The sequence below is a fragment of the Clavelina lepadiformis genome, chromosome 3 (assembly GCF_947623445.1).
Source record: "Clavelina lepadiformis chromosome 3, kaClaLepa1.1, whole genome shotgun sequence".
NCBI lineage: Eukaryota > Metazoa > Chordata > Ascidiacea > Aplousobranchia > Clavelinidae > Clavelina > Clavelina lepadiformis.
Window position 1 is genome coordinate 23,041,061 of NC_135242.1, and position 27,307 is coordinate 23,068,367.

Sequence of the window (27,307 nt, forward strand, 5' to 3'; positions counted from 1 at the left end):
TGAGAAAGAATGCTTTCTTTCTCGATTTAAAGTGCTGATGAATCGATCAAACCTGTTCATGGCTAGATGTTGTATGTTGTATGTTGTACATGGCTAGATGTTGTGAGCAATTTATTACCAATTCTTATATTCTTGTATTTTTAAGCTTTTGGACGTCAGTTTTTGCCTGTGCATTCACGAATGCTTGAAGCTTCTGGCATTGTTTTTTCGTCCGCTCACCGTTAATGGCGTAAGTCATAAATAACGAAAAAGGATGAATAGAGATAAATCAACTGCGGTCGAAAAAGCACGTGTCCAAATGTTTAACTCCGTGACTAACCAAAAATTGATTACATAATAAAGTGTTATGTAACAAAATTACGTAACAAGCGCTGTTTATGTCGTAGCGCCAACGCTTAATTTTGTTTCCAAAATCACGCAGTTTCGTCAAAGTTATCTATAACGAAAAATTATTGCAAATGTGCTATATTCATGGTCATAATCAGTTAATAAACATACCCTCGTTCTACTTCGTTGCGCATGACCAATGAAGCGTGACAAACGATTTTATTCAGACTGTCAATCTGATGACTGTGGGCCCTTACACTGTATGTCGCCAAAACATTGTGAAAAAAGCCATCCAACTGGTATCAGTCTAATCGAGTGTTGATTGTTCGTGAGTCGTGACGGGCTGCACAGGAAAAGATTAACTTGGACAATTTAGGTCAGCAAAAGTTGACAGGGATAGTTTACTTTGCTTGGCTGTATAACAAGCTGTACATCATTTTAGCTGTAAAAGGATATCTTGGACCATAAGACCAGCATGCAACGTTACACTCAACTCCAAGACGACAGGTATGTTTTTATGTTAACGCTTACGTAATTCCTTGAATTAAATTAGCTTGTGCGTTCTTTGTTAAACACCGAAATAAATGCATACTGTTACTTACTGTACCATGAATTTGTTATATGATAATGGTTTAAATATGACAGTATTGTGTACATAAGCTGCATTGCGGTTCAAATCAGTATAGTGTAGTATTATATACCGGTACATGTCACAAACCAAATGTTAGCCTGAAATGAAGTATGTTGGAGTACATGGGCCGTGTATTTGAAGAAAATATTGCGTCAACAATTGTCGTAGTAACTTTAAAAGGCTTGGTATAGTCAAAGTATTAACATTTGTTCAACATAATTTTGCGTCCTGAGCCCTTAAACCGTATGTTCAACGTAAATTCAAGGGGAAACGCTGTAAAACTCGTGCTTGTACTCACCAAATGCAGGATGTTGTTCTTACATTTTTCTCGTATTACCCATGTTGCCTCATCTACTTTCATCGATTTGTATTGAGTACTATGTTAGTCTCTAGCTATTACACGATAAGGGCTTGACGTCGAAGGAGGTATTTCTCATTTTTCTACAGTGATCTGGTGATTGACGTGACCAGTAGTCGTTTCGTACATGAGGCTGCTGACAGCGACCATACGTCATATCGTAACTATTAAAAAGGTAACAAGGTCCAAAAGTTCAAATGAAGTTTGATTGCTTCTAATATTATGTGGTTCTTAGTTAGGGTATTGCGCCGATGTAAGTAAAACATGTTATCGTAGCAAGCCATTTAAAGCGTACGGGGAATTTGCAATTGTCACACTTGTATGTATAGCATGGTTATAAACCACTATGTTCGCCTAATGAGATTGAATTCAAAGTTTTAACCTCAGCTATATTTCGACGAATCGCGGCTTCACTAACGATATTATCAGTTATAACGCGATTGATTATATAGTCTTGTCACCTACCGGTTACACAAAAGCATATGATTGAAAAACAAGATACCGTGTGACCTAGCGTTTCTATTCTACGCGATCCATTCAATATCGGGGTAACACTTTGTTTGAACTGCATTGTTAGCAGTGGCGTAGCCAGAAAAAAAATTTGGCGGGGCCAAATATTTGATGAGTTGAAGGGAACTATACAATACAAATACAATACAAATTTTAGTATATTTTCAACAAAAAGCACAACTTCGGAATCCAAAGTTTGAAAATTTGGGGAGGGGGGCATGGCCCCTTTCGCCGCCACCCCTGGCTACGCCAATGATTGTAAGTACTTGTGTTATTCGTCTTCGTCGAAATGGACTAAGCTATGTTTGACGCGTCGTTTTCGTAAGGGGTTTTAAATTACACTTGACTGGCTTGCAATTGAATACAAACGGTAAAGATGCTTCTTGTGTGAAACTTCTTCACTTTCGAAATCCTGTAGCCTATATACTGTATTGTGATATCCAGTCCACAAGTGTTTCTAATGCTAGGTTGTAATGCATAGCAGTTTAACTCATTGCCTCAGCAGCCTGCAGAGGGTAAGTTGACATCACACTTTCCATCACATCCATCACTTGGAAATCGAGAAAAGCACCTTTTACAAGCGATCCGTTGCCATTTGCAACAAATACAATTTTTCTCTAAATTCCATTCATTAAAACGAGTTTTATTATTTTGAAATAAGGTCAAACTATTACTGATGAGCTTGCAACAATAGTTGTGCGCCCGCTACCGATTGCTTTTCGTTAAAAATACTTCGGTTAGATGATGTAATAGAACATGAGTTTGAAACGCTGAGTCGTAACTACAACACATGTTTGACATCCTTTTTCAAACTTTTTTCCTTTACTACAAGCGGTTTGGCGAAACGCGGGTATGATCACTGTTGTCTGAACCGTGTTAACCAAATTTTAAAGTAAAATAAAAAAAAACAGGATATAGTTTGACACCCTGAAGGTTAATTTTATGTTTTTCGACACAAGTTTTCGTAAGCACAAGCTTGCTTCTTCAGGTGTACTGTGAAATGGCAAAAAATATTTCAAAATTGCAAGATATAGGTCTGTCTGGAAACAACGATCGCAATTGTGACGTAATACCTACATGCATCCAAGCAAACACAAAATACTTTATGGCGTAACAACATAAAATAAATTGGTAAATGAAAGGAAAACGGGAATAAAACCGTATTAAAGTCAAATAACGAATATTTATTATTTATTAGCTGTTATTAGAAATTAGTTTTCGTAATACGGTGATGCATAAGTCGTTGATGTTATTTTCCGGTGAGTTGAAATGTTCAGCTACTGGTTTATGGTTGTGTTCATGACGAATATCACGTCTGTGACCCGTTGAATCGTTTTCTCAAGGTTATCCTGTTTCTCCCACGTAAACTGCCTTGGGGCATTAATTACATTATGTTTAACATATAGCTTACAGTATATGTTTGGAGTAACTTTCTCAAACTTAGTTCCTTAACTACAAGCTGTCCGGTGAAACGCGGGTATGATCCCTTTATATTTCATTAATTACATTGCACTGCTTATACTCAAGCGCAATCCTCAATTGTTTGTCTCGTCGTTTTAGTGCCTCCTTTAGACAAGGACCAATCGACGCCTTGCAATATGCTCGGCTCAAACCGTACTTGCTTGCTGCGGTAAATTTTATTAATGCGAGAAACGTTGATAAATGTTCTACTGTATATATTTACCCCCTTTCCCAGTTGTTTGCATAAAATCAGATCGACGGGTAAAACGTTTCGTATTTTGGACTAAAAGTACCTCGTTCGGTGGTATCGGTCACGCAGTCTGTTGTTAAGAGATTGCCGATTAGATTAAGCTATCTAAAATTCAGTTGAAATTAGATTTACTGCACAGAAAATTAAATGGTATATACATGTCATCTAGGTTCGTGTTTATATATTGTAATATATAAACTTTGTTAAAAAGCTATAACTTTAAACAATGATTTTCTCCGGTGAAATAATGACGGTTTTAATAATTTCCAGTATAAAAACAATGTTTTGCTTGTTGCGGTTGATCAAGTGTGCCTTAAGAAACTTCACGCGACATCTCGACTTCACCGTGTCACCGTCTCACAAGCAAGGGTTTTCCCCTGTTTCTCTCAGAGAAGCGCATGCGCAGCAGAAATTATCCGGAACTGCTTTTGTTGCTAGTAGCGATGGTGCCGCTGGGTTTATCTATTTACCAACTCCAAATTTAATCACTTCTCCTGTCACAGCTGAAAACTTAATCAAAATTGGTTGAAATGTTTTGTAATTGCGAGTGATGTTGCTAACAGACTCATATACAAACAAACCGTAATGAAGACATTCGTGGAAGTCACGATGAAGTCTGTGAACAAGTGCGTACGGTGCGGTTATATGATGTCAGTTTTGAAGAAACGTAAAACTTTTTGTTTGCAAAAGTAGAGTGTTTGATTTCTCTGCTATGACTTGGCGTCTGGTTGTAATCAACTCGGCTTGGTTCGACTTGACCGGAGTTTTAGAAATTAGATGGAGATTGATTTGACTTTATTGACGACTCAAGTTTGGGAACAGTCGACAACACAACTCTGTTGAAAATAAATTAATATTTCATAGGATGACAAGCTGTTACTTTTATGGACTTGCAAGCGATAGCAAGGTTTTTTACGACAGTGTAAAAATCACGTTCACTACCGATATGTAAAATAAACCAAGTTTTCGTTTTATACCGTATAAAACAGAAATGACAAAAGATTTGCGGGTTGGTAAAACATTTTTAAAACTACCTTTCGTTGAAACATGGGCTTGCAGTTTATGAATTGATCACGACCCAAGCTTTGGTCAGCTTGCATTTTTCGTGATTGTTGTCTCATCTTTCAATTTATGACGAAACATCAAAGAAACAATGGGCCATATGTTGAAAATGGTGTAATCAAAGGATTTAGTAAGCTGATAGACTTAGTGCTGCAGTGCTGCTTAGTCGGTATATTTTAAGGGTCTGGTACCAGACCCTATTTTAGTGCTGTAGATAAATATATTTTTGGAGTTTTTCAAGAAATGCGTTTAGCTTACGGTTATTAATTTGTGACATCGCAAAGGTTGTATCACAAGCTTCTAAACAAGTAAAATAAAAGGGACTTGGGTTGCTGTACAGTAAATTCAGAAACCATCTTCTAGCACGAGTAGGCTACGCGTGATGATACATTATGATACATGATACATTTCTTGCAAATGGCATTTCTTTTTGCATTACGATTTTAGGTCACTACTGGTAATGGAAGGATAGTTCTTTTCATGCTGTATAAATAAGACAAAGAAAAAGATTATGCGTTATTCTATGCCACAGCACCTGCATTCACCCTACTTACCTGCTTTCAAACTTTACCCGTTCATAGACCTTTGCAAGCCGACATGACTTAGACATGCAATTTTAAGTAAAAGCAGTATTTTATAACTGCCAGTTTTCGTTGTGGGTTATTGCCTGGTATCAGGCTGTCAGTGTAGGTCAAACTTTTTGGCAAAGGCCCATCCATTTCGTCCACTTTTGTTGTAAAATGCAATCAAATTGATTCTGCCCATTATCAGTTAGGCCTACGCTTTTGCTAATTCAAATATCACACCTGCATTTGAGCTTTAAAACATGTGAGTGAAGTTTAGCAAATATTACGTAGAAAACCGTTGTAGACGCTGTTTGGTCTGGACTTCGCAAGGATCTATCTAAAGTTACTTAACAGTAAGGTAGCCGTATGCACTATTGACCATGCTATGTAACGTGAAACACTGTTTGAAGCGGCTGACGGCATAAAATGACAGCTGTAAAATGCCAGCCCCATCTTTTCTCGAGCGAAAATAATTTATACCAAATTAAGCTTCTATTCTAAGTTAAGAGTTCATTTCGGTTTCATCGTGGTATAACTGCCAATGGGTTGTTGAAATTAGAGTATGCCGTAAAAATCTTGTCCAAAAGTTCAGTGTGCTTTCCCGGCCACTGTATGTGCGTTGAGCAATAACTGTATAAATAGAGCTCTACGTACTAAAGTGGCGTCTGTATCGCTCCATCGATATTAACGTAAGTCTGACGACGTTGGGGAAACGGTTCATAGCCTGCCCTTGGCAGCAGTCTGGACAATTGTATTGAAATAGGGCATGATGGCGATAGGCGTTTGCAGTATATGTATTCGAGTAAATGCTGTTGTTACACGCAGCTTGTTATAGGGCAGACAGAAATTGCTTGCGTTTATGTCGTATTGCAGATTTGCAGCTTGACTGCGTTGCTATCTACGTCACAAAAGAGATCAGTTCGTTGATCGACACGTTTCATGCTGCATGCCAAAAGCAAGACAACTACATTGTGCGTAACTACTTAATCCTTATCATAAGCCGCAAGTGCGATCTGGTTTAGACACCACTCAAACATACCAGTATAAAAACCGTACTTTTTCTATGCCGTAAGTTTGAAACGTCATTTCTAAGATTTTTTCGTGGGGCTCAGCTGTGCCGATAAGAATCAGCACAACACGAAATTTTGCATTAAAAAGGGCAACTACTTATAACTAGACAGCGCCAAATTTGGCATGACTAACCAATTCTGCATAGAGCAGGTGTCGGTGTCGGGCTGTGCATGGCTGGCAAAATCGGCGTTAAGTCGTTTGTGTTGCAATTACTATAAACGAAGAAGATATTCCGTAGAACCCTCATTTCGGAAGAACCCCACAGAAGTAAAGTTAGGTCCTTACATGATCTTCCCAAAGTTATTTTGTGTCAGGGCCAGGAACACTTTTTCCCGGAAGAATAAATGTATCATTGTTGAATTCTGATCCCTGAAAAGTAGAAAACATCGGCGGCTTCCAATTAGTTTGAGGGCGCTGCGATATATTTTGGACTTGTTTAACTTTCCTACACGTTGGGGATTATATCGGATATATCGGATATATTGTCATTGCAGGATCCTTTCGATTTTCACATGTTATTAAATCTTTGTCGAAAGAAATTAACCATCTTTGATTTTCCAACTTTCTTTAGCCCGCATTGGTTACACCAAGCGGATTTGCCGCCACGGAATGGGCGACTTAAAAATTGTGTCGAATTTTGTAGCGAGTTTATAAACAGTTGTAGCCTATAATGAGTCGAGAAAATGACAGGCGATAACATAATGGACTATTAGTGTAGCCTAGTAATAGTCGCTTAGTGTAGGCATCGTACTGAAAGTAGGGCCACTAAAAATTTTTCTGACGGAATGTAGTTTACGATTTCACATTTGTTAGGGTCTTAGTGAGCAGCTCGGTCGTTGACATGGCAAAGTGTGCCCGTGGCGTTGTCACTGACGTATTTTATGTCGTTTTATGTTATGACGTATTTTACAGACGTCGCGATATCCTAGTTTGGTTTTGCGCGTACACACACGAAAGGTAATATTTCGACCAACCATGTTTAAAAATGAGAAGTCTCCTTTATAAGCATTACTTTACCGACAATTAATAAAAACTGTCAAAGCAACTTATGCATTTCAGCAGATTATATGCATTTATGTATTTCCCTTTATGTTGACGTATAAATTTAAAAGCCTGGTAGTTGCCTGGGCTTAAAATATTTATTTTCAATATTTACACTGTGGTTAATAATTCCCAAAAGTAATGGCAGAAGCGAAAGATGAAGTTGAAATAAGCCTGAAGCGGTTGAAAACGAACAGGTAAATCTCAGCCCGAGCTCCCCGTGAGAGGAAAACTGCGCTGGAAGCAGGAAAGATATAGTTTTATCCTGCATAACCTCCCGGGGTGATACTTCATATATTGATAAGTTCAATGGATTTACTTTCAGTTTGTTACGCGAAGGTCGACTGACGGAGATAACGTTTGGAGGAGGGGAAACATGACGTCAAACAAGGGGATTACTCTTACTTTTCATGAGATACGATATGAGGTAAAACAAAAACTGGATGACATGCCTGTGTGTGGGAAGACGGGGATGAAAGACATCTTAAAACGAGTGAGGTAGAAAAAATTCGATTTATGATGTAGAAATAAGAATGAAGTTCTCATAACGCAAATGTCGCAGTCAAAGTTAATATACGAGTAGAAACCTCTAAACTACACGACTTTACATTTTATGTGCATCGTTGACAGTAAAATTTCTCATAACTGCCATAAAGTTGTGATAAAATTTTATTTCCTTGTAAACCTGCAGTTGTTAAACTTTAATAGATTAAATTTGACAACAGCTCAGTTTCAAATTAGTTAACATACCAGCTGCAAGGTCATTGACATCAGTCATTCTCTACTCCATGTTGTATTTTGTATTACAGTGGCTACCTTCCACCCGGACTGAACGCTATTATGGGACCCACTGGTAGTGGAAAAACATCGTAAGTCCAAAAATCTCACCGAGTGTTTGGTTAAATCTCTGAAAGTTGTTGAAGACCAAGTATCGCATGCTGGCGGTAGAACCAACATGAACTTAGATGTACAATTTTTTTCCAGATTACTGGACATTCTCGCTCAACGCAAAGATCCGCGTGGACTGAAGGAAGGTCTCGTCTTATTGGACAACGAGAAACCGCCTGAAGATTTCAGGCTCATGAGTGGCTACGTTGTACAGGTGTGTACTTACGGGTCCAGCGCCAACTCCGCCACTTTGGATGATTTAAATTCGTGCTGAAGTGTTTTTGACGTCCCCGCAATACGATTATATGGGAAGAACGGCTTTATTATATATAGATAGCAACACCCCCGATTGAAGTGGGAAAACTATGCCGGAAGCACTATTTAAGCAATGGTTGCCAGGTCGACTTTGTTAGTCCCAAGGGTTCGGGTTACAAAAACTAATCTAGGATCATTGATACAAAGCAAGGCTTAACTTTAATAAAACGGTGTTTGCTCATATGAACGTACACAACACATTGTACAGTGAAGGATACTTGTGGTTGAATTCTTGACAAAAAATTTAGAAATATTCTCGTGGTTGACAGCATTAAGTTTGAATTTATGCCTTTTCTTTCTATTAAGTTTGTATTATTCCCAGGATGACGTGGTGATGGGAACTTTAACTGTCCGCGAGAATCTCGCCTTTTCCGCCAACCTCCGACTTTCAAACAAGGAATTCGACAAGCAGGCGAAAAAAGAGAAAGTGGATCACGTGATCAATCAACTTGGACTTCAAGCATGCGCTGATACTCTGGTAATGATTGAAAACACTAAGCCAGGTTAATTATTAGGTTAGTTAACTATTAGTCAGGTTATTAGTTCAAACATGAACTTTTGCAAGCTTCAACTTGCTCTGTTAGGTGTCAAATATTGCGGTAATTTAATAACTTCATAAGGCAAAATGTTTTGCGCGTCACACTTGAGCAATCGTTGAATCCATTTTGACATGCTTGTCATATTTGCTTGACGGTGTTATAGCTTAAGTCTTCAAAGACCATTGTTTAAATATAAAAATACTTTAATCCTGTCAGTGCTGCACTTATTTCTTGCTTTTATGACATCACAATGTTTTATTCGGAAGTATCTTTTGAAGGGGAAAGCTTACAATGACATTGGATATGACTTGTCGTAACAATCGTTTCTACATTCCCAGGTTGGGAACGAGTTTGTCCGCGGAGTATCGGGTGGAGAGAGGAAGAGAGTAAACATCGGAATGGAGATGATCCTTGATCCGCCCATCCTCTTCCTCGATGAACCGACCACGGGACTGGATGCAAACACAGCAAACTCACTGGTGCTTCTTCTGTACAAGTGAGAAACTTAAACTGACTTTTCTCACCCAATTCAAAATGTTTCATACAGTTCAGTAAATATCCGACATTTCGTTGATTTTCTCATTTTTTCAACATCTACAAAGATTTTCTTCGAGTCCCACTTAATGTGTTTTAGTTAATGTCTGCTATTTATTTTAAGTTGCGTACATAATTTGATTTGAACTGATGCACCGTAGGTTGGCAAGTGGAGGCAGGAACGTCTTAATGTCGATTCATCAACCTCGTTATTCAATATTTTCCCTCATGGACCGACTCTTGATCTTAAACAAAGGAAATGTTGTCTACAGCGGCCCAACCAAATCTGCCGTGGAATATTTCAGTGAAATAGGTGATATATGTCGTTTAGTGTGCTTTATTAGGCTTCTTTTTATCGGATTCGTCTTTTGGATTTGGACTGTAGTTGTTTTCAGTTATAAACTTGTTTTTCTTATCATTCAGGTTATACTTGTCCACAGTTCCACAATCCTGCCGATTATTTTTTGGACATCGTGGGTGGTGACGTCAACACGGCAAAACTCATCGGAAACATCAACACTCCACCAGAAAACTCGTACGAAGCGAACGGATCCCAGAGTAGTCAGAGTGACGAGGATGGTAAGTGAAGATGGCCGTGACAATGGTTTAACAATTCTATTGTAAATCTATCGCGGCATAATAACGCCATCGTGTGGATGAAATAGATGCGAATAAGAGACAGAAGAGGGCGGCAGATATCACTGTGGCTATGGAGGAGGACGAACAAGAAGACAACAGCCAGTTTCTCGTCGACGCTTTCGCCAAGTCCTCCCTCGCTCAGGAGGAAAACAAACTGTTGAACGTAATAAAACTTGAACTTGCTATTTCTAAGTTTATTTTGTAATTGGTAAAAAGCATGTTTTATCTTGTGCTAAATTACTACGCTTAAAAGCGACTTTTAAAAACTTAAAAACTTTTGTTAAGTTTAGCTGTTGGGCAAGTTCAATCAATGTGATGTGTTTATCTTTGGTTTTGTAAAGGGAAATGAAATTATAACTGGATGTGTTCGAATCTTAAATCTTCTGTTTCTTTACAGGAAATTAAACAGTCCTACTGGAACAAGTCCAATGCACTTGAGCCTGGTTTCACAAATGGGAAACTCCCGGAAACGAATTACGCGAACGGCTTCTTCGCTCAGGTGAGAATTACAGTAATTGTCGTATACGGTGACGCAGAGACTAAAATCCGCAACTTTTACTAACAATTTTAAAATTGTTTTTTCTAAGCTCGGCGCCGTTACCAAGCGTACCGTCATCAACATCTTACGTAATCCCATGACGTCATTTGCGCAAGTGCTTCTGATGATTACGTTCGGGGTTTTGATTGGTCTGATTTATTTTCAAACCGACACTTCTTTCCAAAGTGGAATACAGAACAGGTTGGTTTTGATTATATAAGCACTTTCTCTTTCGTCTATTTACTTATTGTTTATTTACTTATTTATATCCTTAACAATCTATTACATACCTGAAACCTTTATTCAAACGATCGATTTATTTCAGATCGGGTTGCTTCTTTTTCCTTATTACGTCACAAGTGATGTCCAACCTGTCTGCGCTGGAACTTTTCATCAAGAATCGAACGCATTTTATGTAAGTTGTGCCCGGTTTTACGGTTGAATAAACTTTGAATACGTTTAATACGCTGAGTACGGTTTGCGGTTGTGCCCAGTCAGGGATGACTTGGTAATCGCAACATTTTAAGTCGACATCCGCCGTTTCCACATCTTTCTTTTCATTTAGACACGAATCCGCCAGCGGATATTACCGAGTGTCCGTTTTCTTTATTGCCCAAGTTTTTGCCGACTTGATTCCGAACCGTCTTGTTCCTAATTTATTTTTCTCCGTCATAATTTACTTTATGATCGGTAAGTATAAACAATGACGTCAATGTTAGATTCCATATTTACTTCTAGGCTACATTTGGCTTTTTCATTTACTTTTTCGTAGTTTCTTGTCAACTTAGCTTACATGTTATAAAATAATAATCTAAGCCTAAAACTTTCTTCCAACTTAAATCTAATTTCAATTAAACCCCAAATGGCTAAGATTAGTTTTTTTACAAACCCATTCTCCTAACCTAACCGTCTATCTTTAACAACGACTCAACGTGACCTACATATGGTAAAATAGTCACTTCCTATAAATTCTGCTTTTTTGATAAAGTATTACACTATTGTTAATGGGTTTTTATCTAATTCAGGTTTCCAAATGGACGTTGGGAAATTTTTCTTTTTCGTTCTCACGCTTTTCATCACAGCCATCGGGGCCTCGTCCATGGCTTTTTTCGTTAGCGCCTCCGTGCGGGTGTTCGCCATAGCAAATATTCTCGTTTCTCTTCCTTACATTTTAATGATGTTGTTTGGTGGTTTCTTGGCCAACACTGAGTCACTTCTTGACTGGCTTGCCTGGTTAAAGTGGGTCAGCATTTTTAGATACGGAATAAACGTAAGTAAGCGCATCAATACGAGACCAACATGTGGAAATACAGTCTACACCTGTGGTTCCCCACCTGGGGTGGCGAGTGTAGCGTAATGGGGTCAAAACTTTTACGTTAATTCCTCATAAAAACTTATTTAGTAACAATTTTTAAGTTTAAGTAAATTTTCAAGTAAGAGAATCACCGGATTATATGTTGATTTCTGCTGGAGCGTTTGGTGATATTTTGCACAGACTCAGACGTGAATCGATTACTTTACAGGCCCTAACTGTCAACGAAATGTCAGGACTCGTCTTTATCGACAATTCGTCTTACCCTGGGTTCAACATAAGTTCCCCACTGCCATGCATGAGTTCTATTGATGGCAGCCTCATCCCAAACTGGTACGTACGAAAGCTGCAGCCTATTCCCGCAGCCTAAGCTAAAGGAGATTATGCTAAGTACGAAATGACTGTGATCACGGTTTTTAAAAGCGTTTTTTTTTGATATTTTTTGATAATGATATCCACGGTCTAACTCTTTACCTTCTTTGCAGTACAACTGGTGAAATGTACATGGACATTCAAGGCATCCCGTACGACATTTGGGGAAAGTGGCAGAACATCGTCGCCCTCGGCTGCATCGCTTTCGGTTTCCTTTTCTTTGCTTACGTGCAATTACGTAGAGTGAACAAGTTCAAATAGGTTCTTTCTTTGATTGATTTGAAACGTTTCAGAAGGCACTTCATTGATTTACTGTTGATTTTGCAAACAAATTAAATGGAATAGCAACAACAATTCACCCCTACAAGCAACCAGTATAACATGGCCAGTCACATACATTGGAAGAACAAAATACGTTACCAGGGGCTAATTATATAATAAAAGCACACAATTGTTTGTGCTAATTCGTTACACATTACCGACTTTGCCCTTGTGTCGCCTTCTGTTTGCAGTACAAGTAATATGTAACAAAATTCAGTTTCATGGAGTAAACTGACGTGTTGTCCAACATTTCCATCGCCAATGACATACAGTTTTTATTAATCTTGCAAATTGTTGTCATTTAAAACTCAATCTTCAGCTGTTATTGCTAATTATGCAACAAAAACGAAATAATAAAACGCAAGCCCACAAATATGAATACATGACGAGTAACAAGCAAACAACCTTAAGTTAATCAAAGGTAAAAGCTTATAGCTTGCGTCATATGCATTGTATGAAAGATAAACATACTTAAGCGAAGTGTAACCTGTCTAGTGTCTACCTCTGTAGTTCTTTTTAATCAAGCTGGCACAGACTAGTTAAACAAAGCATCACTATTTCATGAGGCTACACTACCTATAGCCAGGTTGGAAGTGACAGACACAAGACAATAGCTTTAATAACAGTGTTAAAGTTTGAAGATGGAAGACAGGCTACAATTTGACTTCATGCAGCAACCTTAAAGAATGCTCAATTTAAATCGGCAACTAAATTTTGCACTGAAATTTAGGGTTTTTTGACGTCTGTTTATCTTACAAAGTATGAGCATTTGACTTAACATATGTCGACTTACACAACTTTGAATATTGAAGACGACAGAACCTCAGCAAATGGGATTACCCTCAGTTTTCATGACGTACGTTATGAGGTAAAGCAAAAGTTAAATGACGTACCGATTTGTGGGAAGACGGGGATGAAAGACATCTTAAATGGTGTAAGGTACGTGATACCAACTAATCTTCATCCATTGATAACAACTTTTTGTACGATGTCCAATCCCCATTTCGAATCAAACTGTTTGGGGAAAGATAAAGTTTGTTGTTTTCTTATCACGCATTTATAATCTTAAAAATGTCCTTAAAACAGGAAACATATGACGCACAAGTGGAGCAACAGCTTTCTTAACTGTGTTTGCTGAAACTAAGTTATGAAATTGATTTTGTATTTTCAGTGGATACTTTCCACCTGGCCTGAACGCGATTATGGGACCAACTGGAAGCGGTAAAACATCGTAAGTGATTGCAAATCAATGTACAATGCATAATTTAATCGTATCTTTTACACCTCGTAAGAATTAACGTGTGTGTACATTCAAGGAAATGCTTTCAATGCAGCTAAATCGTTTTGAAGTTCTTTTGTGTCTCTAAGCTACTAACCCAGAATGTATGTTGCCTGTGACAAGGTTACTGGATGTCCTCGCTCAACGCAAATATCCGCGTGGACTGAAGGAAGGTCTCGTCTTATTGGACAACGAGAAACCGCCTGAAGATTTCAGACTCATGAGTGGTTACGTTGTACAGGCGAGTTATATAACAATTTCATATTAGTCAGGCAACAAACCTAGCGAGACATTTATTGCAAGTAACATAGTTAAATAGTTAAATAACAAGTTGCATAATCACCGCTTTGTTTACTCTTAAGTTGATCATTAAGCAGCGCAATACCTTATACGCTTTCGCAGGCTGCAGAATGGTCGTCTCGTCACGTCAAATAATACGCTGAATTGAATTAGTCAAAATACATTGCTTAAACTATTAGACTCTCAAATAAGCGAAGGTTGCCGTTTGTGTAAGCGATACGCCAAGTTCTACTCTTATGCATTGTGACATTATATTTACATTAACTGCCCTTATCATTACGAACTGTTCACGGTATTGTGTCAGGCTTTTTGATATGTGACGTCTAACATGTGTCCAGGATGACGTGGTGATGGGAACTTTAACTGTTCGAGAGAATCTCGCCTTTTCCGCCAATCTCCGACTTTCGAGTAAAAGATTCGACCAGCAAGCAAAAAAAGATAAAGTAGATCACGTGATCAATTAACTTGGACTTCAAGCTTGCGCTGATACTCTGGTGCGAGGAAGCGTAACATAACTGACATCTTGTTCCGTTGATCACGGATATTTGGCCTCTATATGCTGTTTCAATTTAACTACTATCTAACTAAACCATTCAAAAATACAAGCGCAGTAAATAAAAAAACAATTTTTTCATTAATCATGCGCTTATGTCTGTGCTGTGTTTGCAAAATTACCGGCCCTTTTTGAGCGCGACTTTGCTTAGTATTAAGAGTAAATCGTCTGAGACACCTTTAGGTTGGGAACGAGTTTGTCCGCGGAGTATCGGGCGGAGAGAGGAAGAGAGTAAACATTGGAATGGAGATGATCCTTGATCCACCCATCCTCTTCCTCGATGAACCGACCACGGGTCTGGATGCAAACACAGCAAATTTAACCGTCCTTCTTCTCTATAAGTGAGAAAAGATTTATGTGAAGCAATTTCTAACAGAGTATTACCTTTTGTGGATTTTGTTATGTCCAAACACACTCTATGGTAAAAAGTATTGTTTGGTTCGAAATAAATTATGCAGCGGTTAGTAATATATCTTGGGTCAATAACTACCGCTTTCAGCTACAGCGAATAGAACCCGTTTTATATAATATTTGTAATAAACACGTATTCATTATTAATATGATTATTGCGAATGTGATTATTATTATTATTGCAAATAGTTAAATATATATAATCTTTTGTTAACTCCAGGTTGGCTGAAGGTGGTCGGAATGTGATAATGTCGATCCACCAACCTCGGTATTCAATTTTCACATTACTTCAGCGTCTTGTCATACTTAACAAAGGAGATATCGTCTATAGCGGACCAACCGACGCATCAGTGGAATATTTTCGAAATATAGGTTATATACTGCAGGTTAAATTTGTCTAAATTATACCAACCACAAATATATTTGTAAGCTTCACACAGAAAAGTGTATATGCGTATTTTGAGTCATGCTATTTTCTACTTCCAGGTTACAGTTGTCCACAGTTCCACAATCCTGCCGACTATTTTTTAGACATTGTGGGTGGTGACGTCAACACAGCAAAGTTAATCGGAAATTTGAATGCTAGCCAAGAAGATTCGGCCGAAGCGTCAGGTAAGAACAACATTTTGAGCATAGAGCCCAAAATTCTTTCAGATAATATACGTTATACAGTATATACATGTACAGTATATATAATATATACAGTATATACAGAATATACTGTATATATACACTAATACGAGCTACAGTACATATTATAGCTGTATCCTGGATCCAGATATATGCCGACTGGAAAATGTAAAGAACATCGTGAACATTTCAATGAATATTTTATCAAATTTCTAACTCGAAATTCAGATCCAAAGGTGAAAGAAGCGAAGCTCGTAGACGCGAAAGCGATCACAGAAGCGATGACTGCAGACGAAGAGAAAGACAACAGCCGGTATCTGGTCGATTCATTCGCTAAGTCGTCTCTTGCGATGGTGGAAAGCCAGAGGCTGGATGTAAGAATGTTTGCACGACATGTTAACTTCTGCTACTCTGCTGTAAACCTTTCAAAGAGAAGTGGTGGCGGCTAAGAATTAGACATGATTTTGACGTTTGTATTACACTAATCACTATTCACTAAAGGAAATTAAACAAATCTTCTTCTCCAACACTGGTTCTGACCACCTGGTCGCTCGAAAGAACGTGTTTCCCGGGACCAACTATGCCAACGGTTTTTTTAAGCAGGTAATGTTTTACACTAATCATATATTTATTATTGAGAATCAAAAACAAAAATTTCCGGCATAAAAATGATTCTTTTGCTTAACATACAGATAAAAAATTTTTGTGTCCCTAAATAGTTTTCACATCTACACTTTGTTTCATTTTCTCACCTTCTTTTGCAATAGATACCGTTAAGAATTATCAAATAAAGTGCAACGTATATAGATTTACAGCCAAGCTCCTTTTATTTATCTTTACTATGGCTGAATTCTAGCCCTTCTCGCAACAATACATCTATCTAAAAGTACAGTATGTTATTGCAGGCGGCCATTGTAACCCGAAGGACTGTGATTAATATGGTGAGGAATCCTATGCTGTCAATCGCTCAAGTTGCCCTTCAAGTTGTGTTTGGAGTCTTGATTGGCCTTATCTACTATCAAAGCGACACCTCCTTTGAGAGTGGGATACAAAATAGGTAAATTCGGTAACTTATTTTACACATAGTCGTAGCTTATGGTAAAACAAAGTTTAAGGATAGAAACAGCAATAAAGATAAGCTTAGATATCAAACACATCACCAGTTACACATTTATACTGCTTCCTTTAAGTATACTTCACACTTTACCTTGAGTAGAGTTGTTCTGTTTAGTAAGAAAGAGCATTTATAACCAATTAAAATTTAATGCAACATAGAGCTGGCTGCTTCTTTTTCGTGATTACTTGGCAAGTGATGGCTAACCTGTCGGCGTTGGATTTGTTTATCAGAAATAGAAAACACTTTATGTGAGCGTTCATCAAAATAAAACTGTATTTTTTCATTATTTTGCGTTTTTTTTTCGGTGATTCATTAATCTTTATCAAGGGCTGCATTTGCTTTCACAGCCACGAATCTGCAAGCGGGTATTACAGGGTTTCCGTTTACTTTATTGCCCAAGTTTTTGCCGACTTGATTCCAAACCGACTTTTCCCGAATCTGATATTCTCCGCAATCATATATTTCATGATTGGTAAGTCGTGCGTGACCTTGCCATCGACAAATCTATTTCAACAAGTTATTTGGCCTACTGCTACCCTTTAATACAATTTTATGGAACCGTATTTTAAAGTGATTTACATTCTTGCTCTGGGAAAACATTCTCAAAGACTTACTTGTACTAAAAACTTAGCGTAATATTTGTTGTGGTATTTTTCTCTGGCAGGATTCCAACGAACCGTGGCCAAGTTTTTCTTCTTCGTTCTCACGCTTTTCGCTACAGCGATAAGCGCTTCTTCAATGGCTTTCCTTGTTAGCGCCTCCGTGCGGTTGTTTGCGATGGCGAATATACTGGTCTCGTTGCCTTATATTTTGATGATGCTATTTGGTGGCTTCTTGGCCAACACTGAGTCGCTATTGGACTGGTTGGCGTGGATCAAATACGTCAGCATTTTCCGATACGGAATAAACGTAAAATTTTTGTAAACTTTAATTAACGTCGATATAACTTCTTCGGCTTGTCCTCAATATAAACTTATTTAAGTTATGCATAAATAAAACATTTGTTTCATCGCTCATCAATATTTGTGCTTTTTGCATGAAACTGATTGCTTAACTATAAATGTCTATAATCAAGTTAAAAGTTAGTTAAAAATCTGTACTTTTCAGGCCTTAACCGTAAATGAGATGAAGGGACTGGTATTCATCGATAACTCGTTTTATCCTGGCTTCAACATCAGTTCGCCAACTCCGTGTCTTAGCACAATTGACCACACTTTAATTCCAAAGTGGTATGCACACAATAGTTTTCACTGGAAATGGAAATATGGTTTATCAATACCCAAAAATGGTTTAGCAAAATATTGTTCTATAAATTATATCTTTTAAATTACCTCTTGCGTAACAATTGAGAAAATCAATACTACAAAAGGTTTTAACTTGCAGTTAAAAGAACATTTTGGTTGATAACTTAACGAAATGATAGCATAACCGCTATTTTTCCCCAGCACTACTGGAGAAACGTACATGGATATGCAAGGCATTCCATACGGGGTTTGGGAAACGTGGGAGAACTTAGTTCTTCTCGGTTCAATCGCAGTCGGATTCCTGCTGCTTGCGTATATACAGATGCGGAGAGTGAACAAGTTCAAGTAGACAAGATTATCTGGTTCCCTTGCATTCTGTGTAGTCATTATGCATGAGCTTTGTAATAAAAACCAACTCAAGCTTGGTCACTCAGCGTATTGTAATATATATTACAGACAACCCTTTCACGTTAGTCAGCATGGGCGTATTACACATCGAGTAATATTTTATCCGATGTAAATGCAGAAAAAAATGCAAAAATAGTAATAAAGTCAACTTAGTGTTTCAACGCAAATAACAAACATTTACATGTATACAATTCATACGAAAGTCAAAGTCAACTTTGAACATTTACATGCGTCTCAATTCTTTATTCTCAAAAAAGTTGACAAACTGAGAGAGAAAACAAATTTGCCGTCAGCAACGCTTTTGGTTACAAATATCTTCATACATCGGTCTCTTTCTCTCTTCGCCCTTCGTGAGGCGGCAATACAGGGAAGTATTTTAAAAACCTGGGAAAAAAAAATTTGATAAGGACTGTGTGCTACATTTTTTTATTACTCTTTTAATTGGGAGATTACGTCACCGGAATTTGGGCATGGGAAAAGGAAGATCATACGATTTTTTCACTTCCTGGGAATAAACGCCAGGTTCAGAAGTTTGACAGTTGTTCCAGGATTTTATGCCACGCTCTTCATCTGTGCCTACAGTAAAAAGATATGGATGAATTATAACCCACCATGAGAAGAAATGTTTCCGAAAAAATCTTAAAGTTTTTATAAAGATCCGTTTTGCAGGAATCTCAGAATGTAATTAACCGTTCATAAATTCCTCTCAGATTAAAGCCAAACAACATTATCACATTACGTTACCTGGCAAAGTATTATCAAGGAATAAGCCAAGTACTCCACCAACAAGCATGGCAGAACTCAACAAAATAGAAAAAATCTGATCCAGTTCTTTCACTCCTGTATGGATTGCTCCAGGATTTTGCTTCATCCAATTGGCCACAGTCAATCCCATGAACAAGGTGAAGCCGATGATGAAGATATTTCTGAGTAAGATAAGTACAATTTGGCAGGAAATTGATAACTCTAAGCAAAATATTGTAATTTATATGTCCTCTTGTAGTCTTCCACCAATTTACAAAATTCGGTACCATGTATGGTATACAAAGCATACGTACAGAGACGTGCACATATTAGCAAACATCAAATAAAATGCACCAAAACAATTTTTCTTGTATATGCGATGTATAGTATTGAGGTAAGTGCTGAAATCTTCTCATTTTAGAAAACTTTAAGAAATTGTATAAATAAATGGCAGAATTACCTGGATGAATTCAAATCGACAAATCGAAGATTAGTTAATCCAACGGCTGCTATGGTACCAAACATGACCAAAAATATTCCGCCAATTACCGGGTCAGGAATAGTGACAAAGATGCTCCCAAATTTAGAAATGAGTCCCAGGAAGAAAAATAACCCTCCGGCTGCCAACATCACCTGAAATTCATAAGAATAACAAATGCATTGAACCCAGGAAAAATCCATTAGTAAGACGTCAGCTTAATTTTACTCTTCTGCTTGCAACTCGAGTTATTCCAATCGCCGCCACGTTTTGGCTGAATGAGGTCACACCAGGCCCGCTTCCAATAACACCACAGAAGATGCAGCCAATGCCTTCCATCATAATCCCCCTGAAAGTATAGTTGCTTAAAACTATATGGAAGAAGCGTTCCGTGCACATGATTTGTCTGTGGTAATACGTCAAATTGTAAAGTAGGTTGTTCAGATTTACAGCTGGTCGGATTGTGGTGAAATCTGCACAGTCGACCAGTAATCGTTTCAGAGTATGCTTTTTGACAAAATAGGCTACAGAATGTTTACCCGCAAATATAAGCTGTGGTTTGTATGAGAATTTAAGTGAACAGGAAGATGAATCAAACCTGTTCAGAGCGTGCTTTGGCATCGGCGGCGCACCAGACAGCTTTGCGCAGGCGATGTAGTCTCCAATCGACTCGATGATGCTAGATACCACGGCAGATATCATCCCAATAAATCCTCCAATTGTTACCACAGGCAAACCCCACTGTCCTGGGTACGGTATCCTGAACCTAACAGCACAGAACGTTGTCTCAGAAACTTGCAATTTTATGGTCATTTTGTATCAGTTAATCGTCATAGACTCACCAAGCGCTGTTTTTGATTACGTCAACTCTTATGTCGGTACGTGCACGGTAAAACGGATGAGCCGGGTCATCAGGAATGGAATCGGTTGTTGTTAGTATGAAACACAGAAACCAGGACGAACACAAAGCAATTAAAACCTGCACCATAACTGGATTACTATAAACACCAACTGTATTGCTGAGTTACTTCCATACTTTACTGTAAACTGTAACGATAAATTAATACATGAATTTCATATTTGAAGGCATTTCTACCCAAGAAATCTTATTTATGTTTAAGCGCACACTCAGATTAAATATATTTGTTATACCGGGAAGAGTTTGAACACGGGAATCCACCTCAGCGCACATTTCCTTCCATCAATTACCGGTACAGGTATAGTGACTTTACTGAAGTATTGTGAGCAGAGAATCAAGATAACGGCGGTGCTGAAAAATGGTTATATCTCGGTATATGATTAGGTCCACTGCACATGCTTAATAGGTTGACGCAATCGTTTCATTTGCATTATAAAAACCTTCTTACAAAATAGCAATCCCCCACTGTCCTTGCGCACTTCTAGCTGCAGTGCCGAAAAGGTCAAGTCCTATCAAGGCGATGGTTGGCATGATAGTGAGAGGGCCTATGAACCTCATCAAGTAACCTACCGCACCGGTAAAACCTAACAAGACCTCGAACAGTGACGCCATAATGACAGCTCCTTGGACCTACATGTCAGAAACTTAAGAAATTAGAGCGTATTAATATTGTCTACGAAGGTTAAGACATGAGGTCACAGTCGAGGAGAAGGCATTCCCGAGAATATATAGCTTACTATAGTGATTGTTAAAATCTATCTTTTACATTGTATAAGTTGCTTCACTTCCTTATTTTATACTTCTCTCATTCTCCGTTGCCATAACTCTTCTCCATCCACCACCTCGCCATCCGTGTCCAGGTAGAAAGTGGTCGACGAATTGGTGAAGTTTGATGGAAGTGGGCTGGGGCACTGGTTGTGAGGAAGTGCAAGAATGGCCAGGATTGGTGGGATGAAAGCAAAGGAACTACCTTGCATGATAGGCAACCTGGAAACAAGAAAGTGTTAAAGAGTAGTGGGCCCATGTAAGCAGATTTGAGTCATTGACTTGACTTGAGTCGAGTGAAGTGGCGTGGAGTTTTCCTATGACTTGACTTCACTCTACTTCACATGACTTGACTTGACTCTAGTAAACTCTGTTATTTAGTCCATTGACTTGGCTTTGGATTCAAAGTCCAAAATAACATTTACCTGACCCAAGTAGCTTAATCACAGTTGTGACGAGACAAAATAGAATGTTCAGTAACAAGGGCTATTTACACTAACTTGTAGACAACCATGACGGCGTTAAGATAACTAGTTTAAACAACACATAGTGTGACGTCAGGCAATCTTTTCAGTTAAATGCGCATTGACTTGACTTTATTCGAGACACAATTTAAGTTTACTTGATTTCAGCTGGCGTCAGAAAAATTGACTTGGTTACAAGCTTGCTTAGCCTACTGAATAGTTATTTGTTGAACTTTATGTGAAAAAAAGTAAAGAGCCGATACAAGCATTTGGTGACGGTAGTCATAAAGGTGTGTAGGCTATTTTATAATGATGTCTTAACAGATCGAAAATCTGAAAAAACGAATTCATGATCTCATTGTGCTTGTACGTACCTGTTACCAATCAAAGTCTGCAGAATCGTGCAGATGCCGCTGGTCACAAAGATTGTGCTGATGAGATTTGATCTTGCAACGTCGCCAAGTTCGTCATCAGCAATGCACATGAGTTTGGCCAACAGGAGCGGAACTCCAACGAGAGAACCAAGAGTGAGAAGGTAATGCTGAGATAAGTATAAGTCATCAATACTTGTTTAAGAAAAATGTCAGAAAAATCGAGTCTTGCTGGTTAAATTGACTTTTCAAAAGACGTATAAAATACTATATGCGTGAAGTTTGTTACCGGTTATCATTTTACTTTTTGCAAGTTTGAAACATTCATATTATCTTGGCTATAAACTGAAATGAATACAAATACCACTGACAAAATATTACTACACGTCACCCAAGCTTCTTGTGCAGTAAAAATTGGTTAAAGTCGGTCAAGCAAAGATATTTTTCATACCGTATCACTTTTTATTGTAAAGGTTTGATTCTTATCACTGCCCAACAGGTATAAAAACGCCTATATTTTTCAACGTTAATGAGAGTAGATTTTAAGAACACCTTTGGGACCAGAAATAGCCCACAACACTTTCATTCTTTCCATTACGCCTGGCCTATGTACCAGGGCTTTGGAGCCGGAGCCCCGGAGTCGTGCATTTTCAAAGGAGCTGGAGCTGGAGCCGGAGCCAGTTGTTTGAAACATAGCTCCGGCTCCGATGTATTTCATAAGATGCTATGCTACTAGCCTACTACTATTGGCTGAATTCACATAATTTAAGAGCAACCCTTCATAAAATTAAAAATTACTGGGGATTTGACAGCAGAGCAGTCACATGTTCATAGTAGCAACCGATGGTACTGACTACTGACTGACCCATTGAGCTATATATTCCAAATTGAGCCTTCATCCTTAAACCTCAGTTTGTGACGTAATGGAACCGGAGCTGGAGCAGTGGTATCAATGAGGTCCGGAGCTGGAGCTAATTTATGATAAAAGAGAGCTCCGGAGCTGGAGCTGGAGCAATTTAAAATTTACGCCTGCTCCGAAGCCCTGCTATGTACAGCTTGCACATTTTCCAACAATATGGGAAATTAGGGAAACACGAAAGATACGACCTCGTGCTAACCCCAAGGCAATGTCTATACAACAAAGACAGCAATACCACGCTTCTATAAATTGAAATTAACTGGTTTTTGTGAATTTGTGCGGGATCGGCTACACCAGCCTCAATGCTAATGATCTGCTTCTGACTCCGCAAACAGGAACCAGGCTGCCAATGTTTTTGCAGGGTCCAATACCGGCTTAATCCCAGTAAACGTAATAATATGAGCCTAACAAAAATAATGGTATTGGCAGCTTTTACCTTAACAACGAGAAGCAAATTGTAAGCTGGCAGTTAATATCTTCCGTGAGCTTCTGCCTTTCTGCCATGTCCAGCCACTAATTAGTCCAGGGTAACTTTGGCGGACGGACGGACGAAAGGACGGATCACTCACGTGTCGCCAACAGTCCGAAAACTTAAGTCAGTACGCAAAATTATCGTCACAACATGTCAGGCTCAGACGTTATGCTGGGGCTGCTGGTTTTCGTGTACGGCAGACCTAGCCTTATAGTCTATTCTGCCACTGATTACTGCTCACCTGTTTCATGTTACAGTACACATAGGCTACACATGTCAAAAACGTTTACGTTTTACAAGTCTTTGTGAGGTTATCATACCGATATGCGTGTTCGTTTAGCGCTGCACTACGGTATACTTTTATAGATGTATTCCACTCATATTGTTGCGTCCTTTCTTGTGTATAATGTGTGGCCACGTGTTTTATTAATATTTTACCGTTGTGCCACTTGTCACTCTTTTTATTGTTGGTAATAATTTCTCTACACACGTAAATGGCTTACGCCTTTACCTACAACTCCTCCCTATGTTATGATGCCCGCAATGTCTAATCTCGCTCCTTAATAGTAGTTGATTGCGCTGTGGTTTTATGGACAAGAGATTTTTATTTTACTTTTTTATGTTTTCAAGAAAATGCCGATGCTTAACTATGATGATGGGCAAGACTGTTACTTTTTGATTCGAGCGTAAGCGAGTTGATTTTGGTACAAGTTTAAAGAACAAATGTTGGCTACATCTGACAAGCCGTGTAAGCGGAAAGGATTAGACAAGGAGAATTTGGCGTGACACACGCGCCCACCAAATCGACACTGCCAGGAAAGACATTTAGCGTAATAAGACTGGTTCTCTGAATCTGACGTTAATGTGCAATCTCTTCCATCCTAGTCTGAAGAAATAAGGAAGCACCGCGAACAACGCACAACACTCAACAAGCTTCGTCCGCACTGCGACCGTGAAAACATGCCGAGAACTCAGGCAGGCAGTGATATGATGATGATATGATGTGATGATGTGATATGTAAGGCGAACTAAAACGGAAAGCAGAGTGTCAAGAAAGTTGTTTCAGACTTCGAAATTTCATCACTGGACTTGTGCCCCGATATGTAATCCGGATAAGTAAATAAACATTTTTCTCACACGTGGTAATGATGACGACAACAATGTACAGTTCAGCTTCAGTTTCCCAAAGTTTACGGATTAAATTTTGCAACACAATAGTAAAACCTGTAACACTACAATTACCAGCTGACGTAAATTATGCTAATGGTGTTAAAATAACGTCACAAACATATGTGCTATGGTTACTATAGGTAGAATAATCGATAAAGGCAGACAAAAAAGTTCTGTATTCACCAGTAACGCCTTATATTTGACGTAAACTACATATGATCAATTGATCATACATAGCCTAAAAAACGTACTATGCTTGCGTATGGTTTCACTGCTGCATTATTACACATATTGCTAGGACAATTGAATTTTTTGATTCCCTGCAAATTGCTACAAAGTTTACTTTAGCAAAGTATCTTACCTGAAAACCAAATGCAATGCAAAGATACCATGGCGGGATGTCGTTCAAACCGTACATGAGATCGGACATAGCGACGGTATCCTTTTCTTCGAACTGCTTTTCATTATGATCATTCTCGAATTTTTCGTGCTTCGACGAAAGGGATCTTTCTTGCAAACCTACAAGATGCTGAGTAAGATCAGGATTGGAGCTATCTTTCGTTTCCATCTCCCAGAACCTACTTTTGCGAATTGTTTTTTGTGTTTTTAACCTGGCGAGTTTAACGACCTACTTATATACCTGTCGACAAGACTTTAACTCGATGGTAAATGCTTGCACTGCCAGCACCGTAGACTTATTTTATTAGCTGCCAAATATTGACATTTCTCGTTACTGTGCTTGCTTAAGATTTGTTACTTCATTTTTGATAAATTTGTCATAAAACTTAATATGAATTGTACTAAAGCTTTATAAACCACCGGTTTTGGCATTTAGGCATAAAAGATTCCAGGTAAGTAATAGAAGGAAGCTTTTCAATAGTTTGACTTCACGTCTTTAAAATTACTAGACGCAGCTTTTGGAAATATATTCTACGGTAAAGTGCAAGCCAAAAAATCTTATTTATACTTATGTCCAGACATGTGTAATGAGAATTCTCTCGTCCATGATGACACAAAATTGTGGCTGTTCTCTAACTGTCATTGAGTTCATTGTGCGTCAATGATTGAACGAAAACGATACGCTTCTTTGCGCTCACGAGTGCAGCAGGGAGCAAAGTTATGAAAAAAACGACAATATCTCAAAAATTACAAAATCAAACTTTATAAAACAAGTATGGGCAGTTAGCTGAACATTTTTTGGGAAAAATCATCAAATTTAAAGTTTCTACAGCAAACAATGCCACTGAACGCCACGTTTTGCTGTGACTGTGTGCAGGGAAGGCCGCACTTAGTGAAAATAGGGTTAATGTAATGTATGTACTGTAGCGATGTCACTCTGATGTCGCAAACTTAAATCGTATTAACGCAAATCGTTTTAAAGCCACTTTTATAAGATGCTTACTGTCAGACACCGACCAACCAAGCCGAAGACACCAACAGCGTTTATATTTACCAAAGATAGCAAACAAAGTGATAAAAATAGATAAAAGCAAAACGTTAAAAGATGCTAGTTGATAAGAAGCTGTAATGAAAAACACAATAATGAGAAACAACACAGTAGACCTACGTGAGTAACAAAGCTCGTTACACACGTACATAAACAACACCGATACAATGACATCAAACCCGTAAAGTTGTTGTGGGTTGACGCATTTAAATAAACCTTTGACAAATGCGTTTAAAAGCTTGCAATTTCAAATGGAACAATTTACAATACCGATTTCACTTTCAAAAGGTATCTTTATTATAAAGCAAACATTTTGTCCTTCGATCAGCATTTAAAGACACTTTAGAAAATATACATAAGCGATTTGTTGGGGTTGTAATTTCTGTAACAAGCGTAGCTTGCCAATAAAAAACTGCGAAAAAACTTAAATAAGAATAAATTATATTAAATGTATTTACCGTACAAACAATAATAAAGCAGTTCCGTTCAAAGTAGCGGACATTTTATGATTTCGATGAATCACTGAGCATGCCGTCCTCCAAGTCGTGTGATAATTATAATAACACCTTCAAGCAAGTAGTCGTGATCAATGCTGGGATAGCAGTAAGTAAGTCTCCACAAATCTACATGAACTGAACTTAGGTAACGGCCGAGACAGTTTTGATTAACATGGCCTTGTAGGATATGATATTATTGGTAACGACATTTTTGGCTTCGAAACTAATGTCGCCTGTATAAAATTTGGAAACTGTCGGATGATCAAAACAATTAAATAAAAGCTGAAACATATCCTAAAATAGTTTAGTACAATAACACCTATAATCGCAAATTTTTAATACCTTACCACAAGCTTGTTACTACCACAACAACTGCAATAAAAA

The 27,307-nt window shown here is 38.2% G+C and overlaps 2 protein-coding genes and 1 pseudogene across 5 annotated transcripts; 2 read left to right on the top strand and 1 right to left on the bottom strand.

Annotated features, from left to right (window-relative positions):
• Positions 1 to 535: 535 nt before the first annotated feature.
• On the top strand, positions 536 to 12,768 carry LOC143449020 (broad substrate specificity ATP-binding cassette transporter ABCG2-like). 3 transcript variants are annotated; one of them, XM_076949045.1, is made up of 17 exons: positions 536 to 703; positions 770 to 834; positions 7,617 to 7,775; positions 8,087 to 8,146; positions 8,262 to 8,379; positions 8,803 to 8,958; positions 9,358 to 9,515; positions 9,715 to 9,866; positions 9,977 to 10,132; positions 10,219 to 10,355; positions 10,590 to 10,691; positions 10,780 to 10,931; positions 11,056 to 11,145; positions 11,296 to 11,420; positions 11,756 to 12,000; positions 12,254 to 12,375; positions 12,528 to 12,768. In XM_076949045.1, exons 2-17 carry the CDS (start codon positions 803 to 805, stop codon positions 12,673 to 12,675), a joined length of 2,112 nt encoding a protein of 703 aa, XP_076805160.1. In that variant the 5' UTR covers positions 536 to 703; positions 770 to 802; the 3' UTR covers positions 12,676 to 12,768. The 3 variants fall into 3 exon arrangements, with proteins under 3 accessions (XP_076805160.1, XP_076805159.1, XP_076805158.1); XM_076949044.1 differs by having other exon boundaries at positions 536 to 834; XM_076949043.1 differs by lacking the exons at positions 536 to 703; positions 770 to 834 and adding an exon at positions 7,276 to 7,474.
• Positions 12,769 to 13,263: 495 nt separating this feature from the next.
• Positions 13,264 to 18,695, top strand: LOC143449021 (broad substrate specificity ATP-binding cassette transporter ABCG2-like; annotated as a pseudogene). The gene is made up of 15 exons (XR_013114496.1): positions 13,264 to 13,674; positions 13,907 to 13,966; positions 14,138 to 14,255; positions 14,653 to 14,808; positions 15,051 to 15,208; positions 15,499 to 15,650; positions 15,765 to 15,890; positions 16,137 to 16,282; positions 16,410 to 16,511; positions 16,814 to 16,965; positions 17,184 to 17,273; positions 17,373 to 17,497; positions 17,690 to 17,934; positions 18,133 to 18,254; positions 18,471 to 18,695. The product of XR_013114496.1 is annotated as a broad substrate specificity ATP-binding cassette transporter ABCG2-like (transcript).
• On the bottom strand, positions 18,691 to 25,620 carry LOC143449023 (solute carrier family 23 member 1-like). The gene is made up of 12 exons (XM_076949046.1): positions 25,341 to 25,620; positions 22,422 to 22,588; positions 21,619 to 21,805; positions 21,267 to 21,448; positions 21,052 to 21,169; positions 20,742 to 20,878; positions 20,498 to 20,665; positions 20,128 to 20,248; positions 19,882 to 20,054; positions 19,422 to 19,603; positions 19,136 to 19,253; positions 18,691 to 19,061 (listed from the first exon to the last, which is right to left on the bottom strand). Exons 1-12 carry the CDS (start codon positions 25,545 to 25,547, stop codon positions 18,995 to 18,997), a joined length of 1,827 nt encoding a protein of 608 aa, XP_076805161.1. The 5' UTR covers positions 25,548 to 25,620; the 3' UTR covers positions 18,691 to 18,994.
• Between the last annotated feature and the right edge of the window lie 1,687 nt (positions 25,621 to 27,307).

Coding starts and splice junctions, on each gene's coding strand:
- LOC143449020 (XM_076949043.1), top strand. CDS start 7,419: ATGGCAGAAGCGAAAGATGAAGTTGAAATAAGCCTGAAGCGGTTGAAA. Junction 8,959..9,357: donor AAGCATGCGCTGATACTCTG/GTAATGATTGAA, acceptor CTACATTCCCAG/GTTGGGAACGAGTTTGTCCG. Junction 10,133..10,218: donor TAGTCAGAGTGACGAGGATG/GTAAGTGAAGAT, acceptor TGGATGAAATAG/ATGCGAATAAGAGACAGAAG.
- LOC143449023 (XM_076949046.1), bottom strand. CDS start 25,547: ATGGAAACGAAAGATAGCTCCAATCCTGATCTTACTCAGCATCTTGTA. Junction 20,249..20,497: donor CCAAAGCACGCTCTGAACAG/GTTTGATTCATC, acceptor CTATACTTTCAG/GGGGATTATGATGGAAGGCA. Junction 19,254..19,421: donor CCTTGATAATACTTTGCCAG/GTAACGTAATGT, acceptor TTTTTACTGTAG/GCACAGATGAAGAGCGTGGC.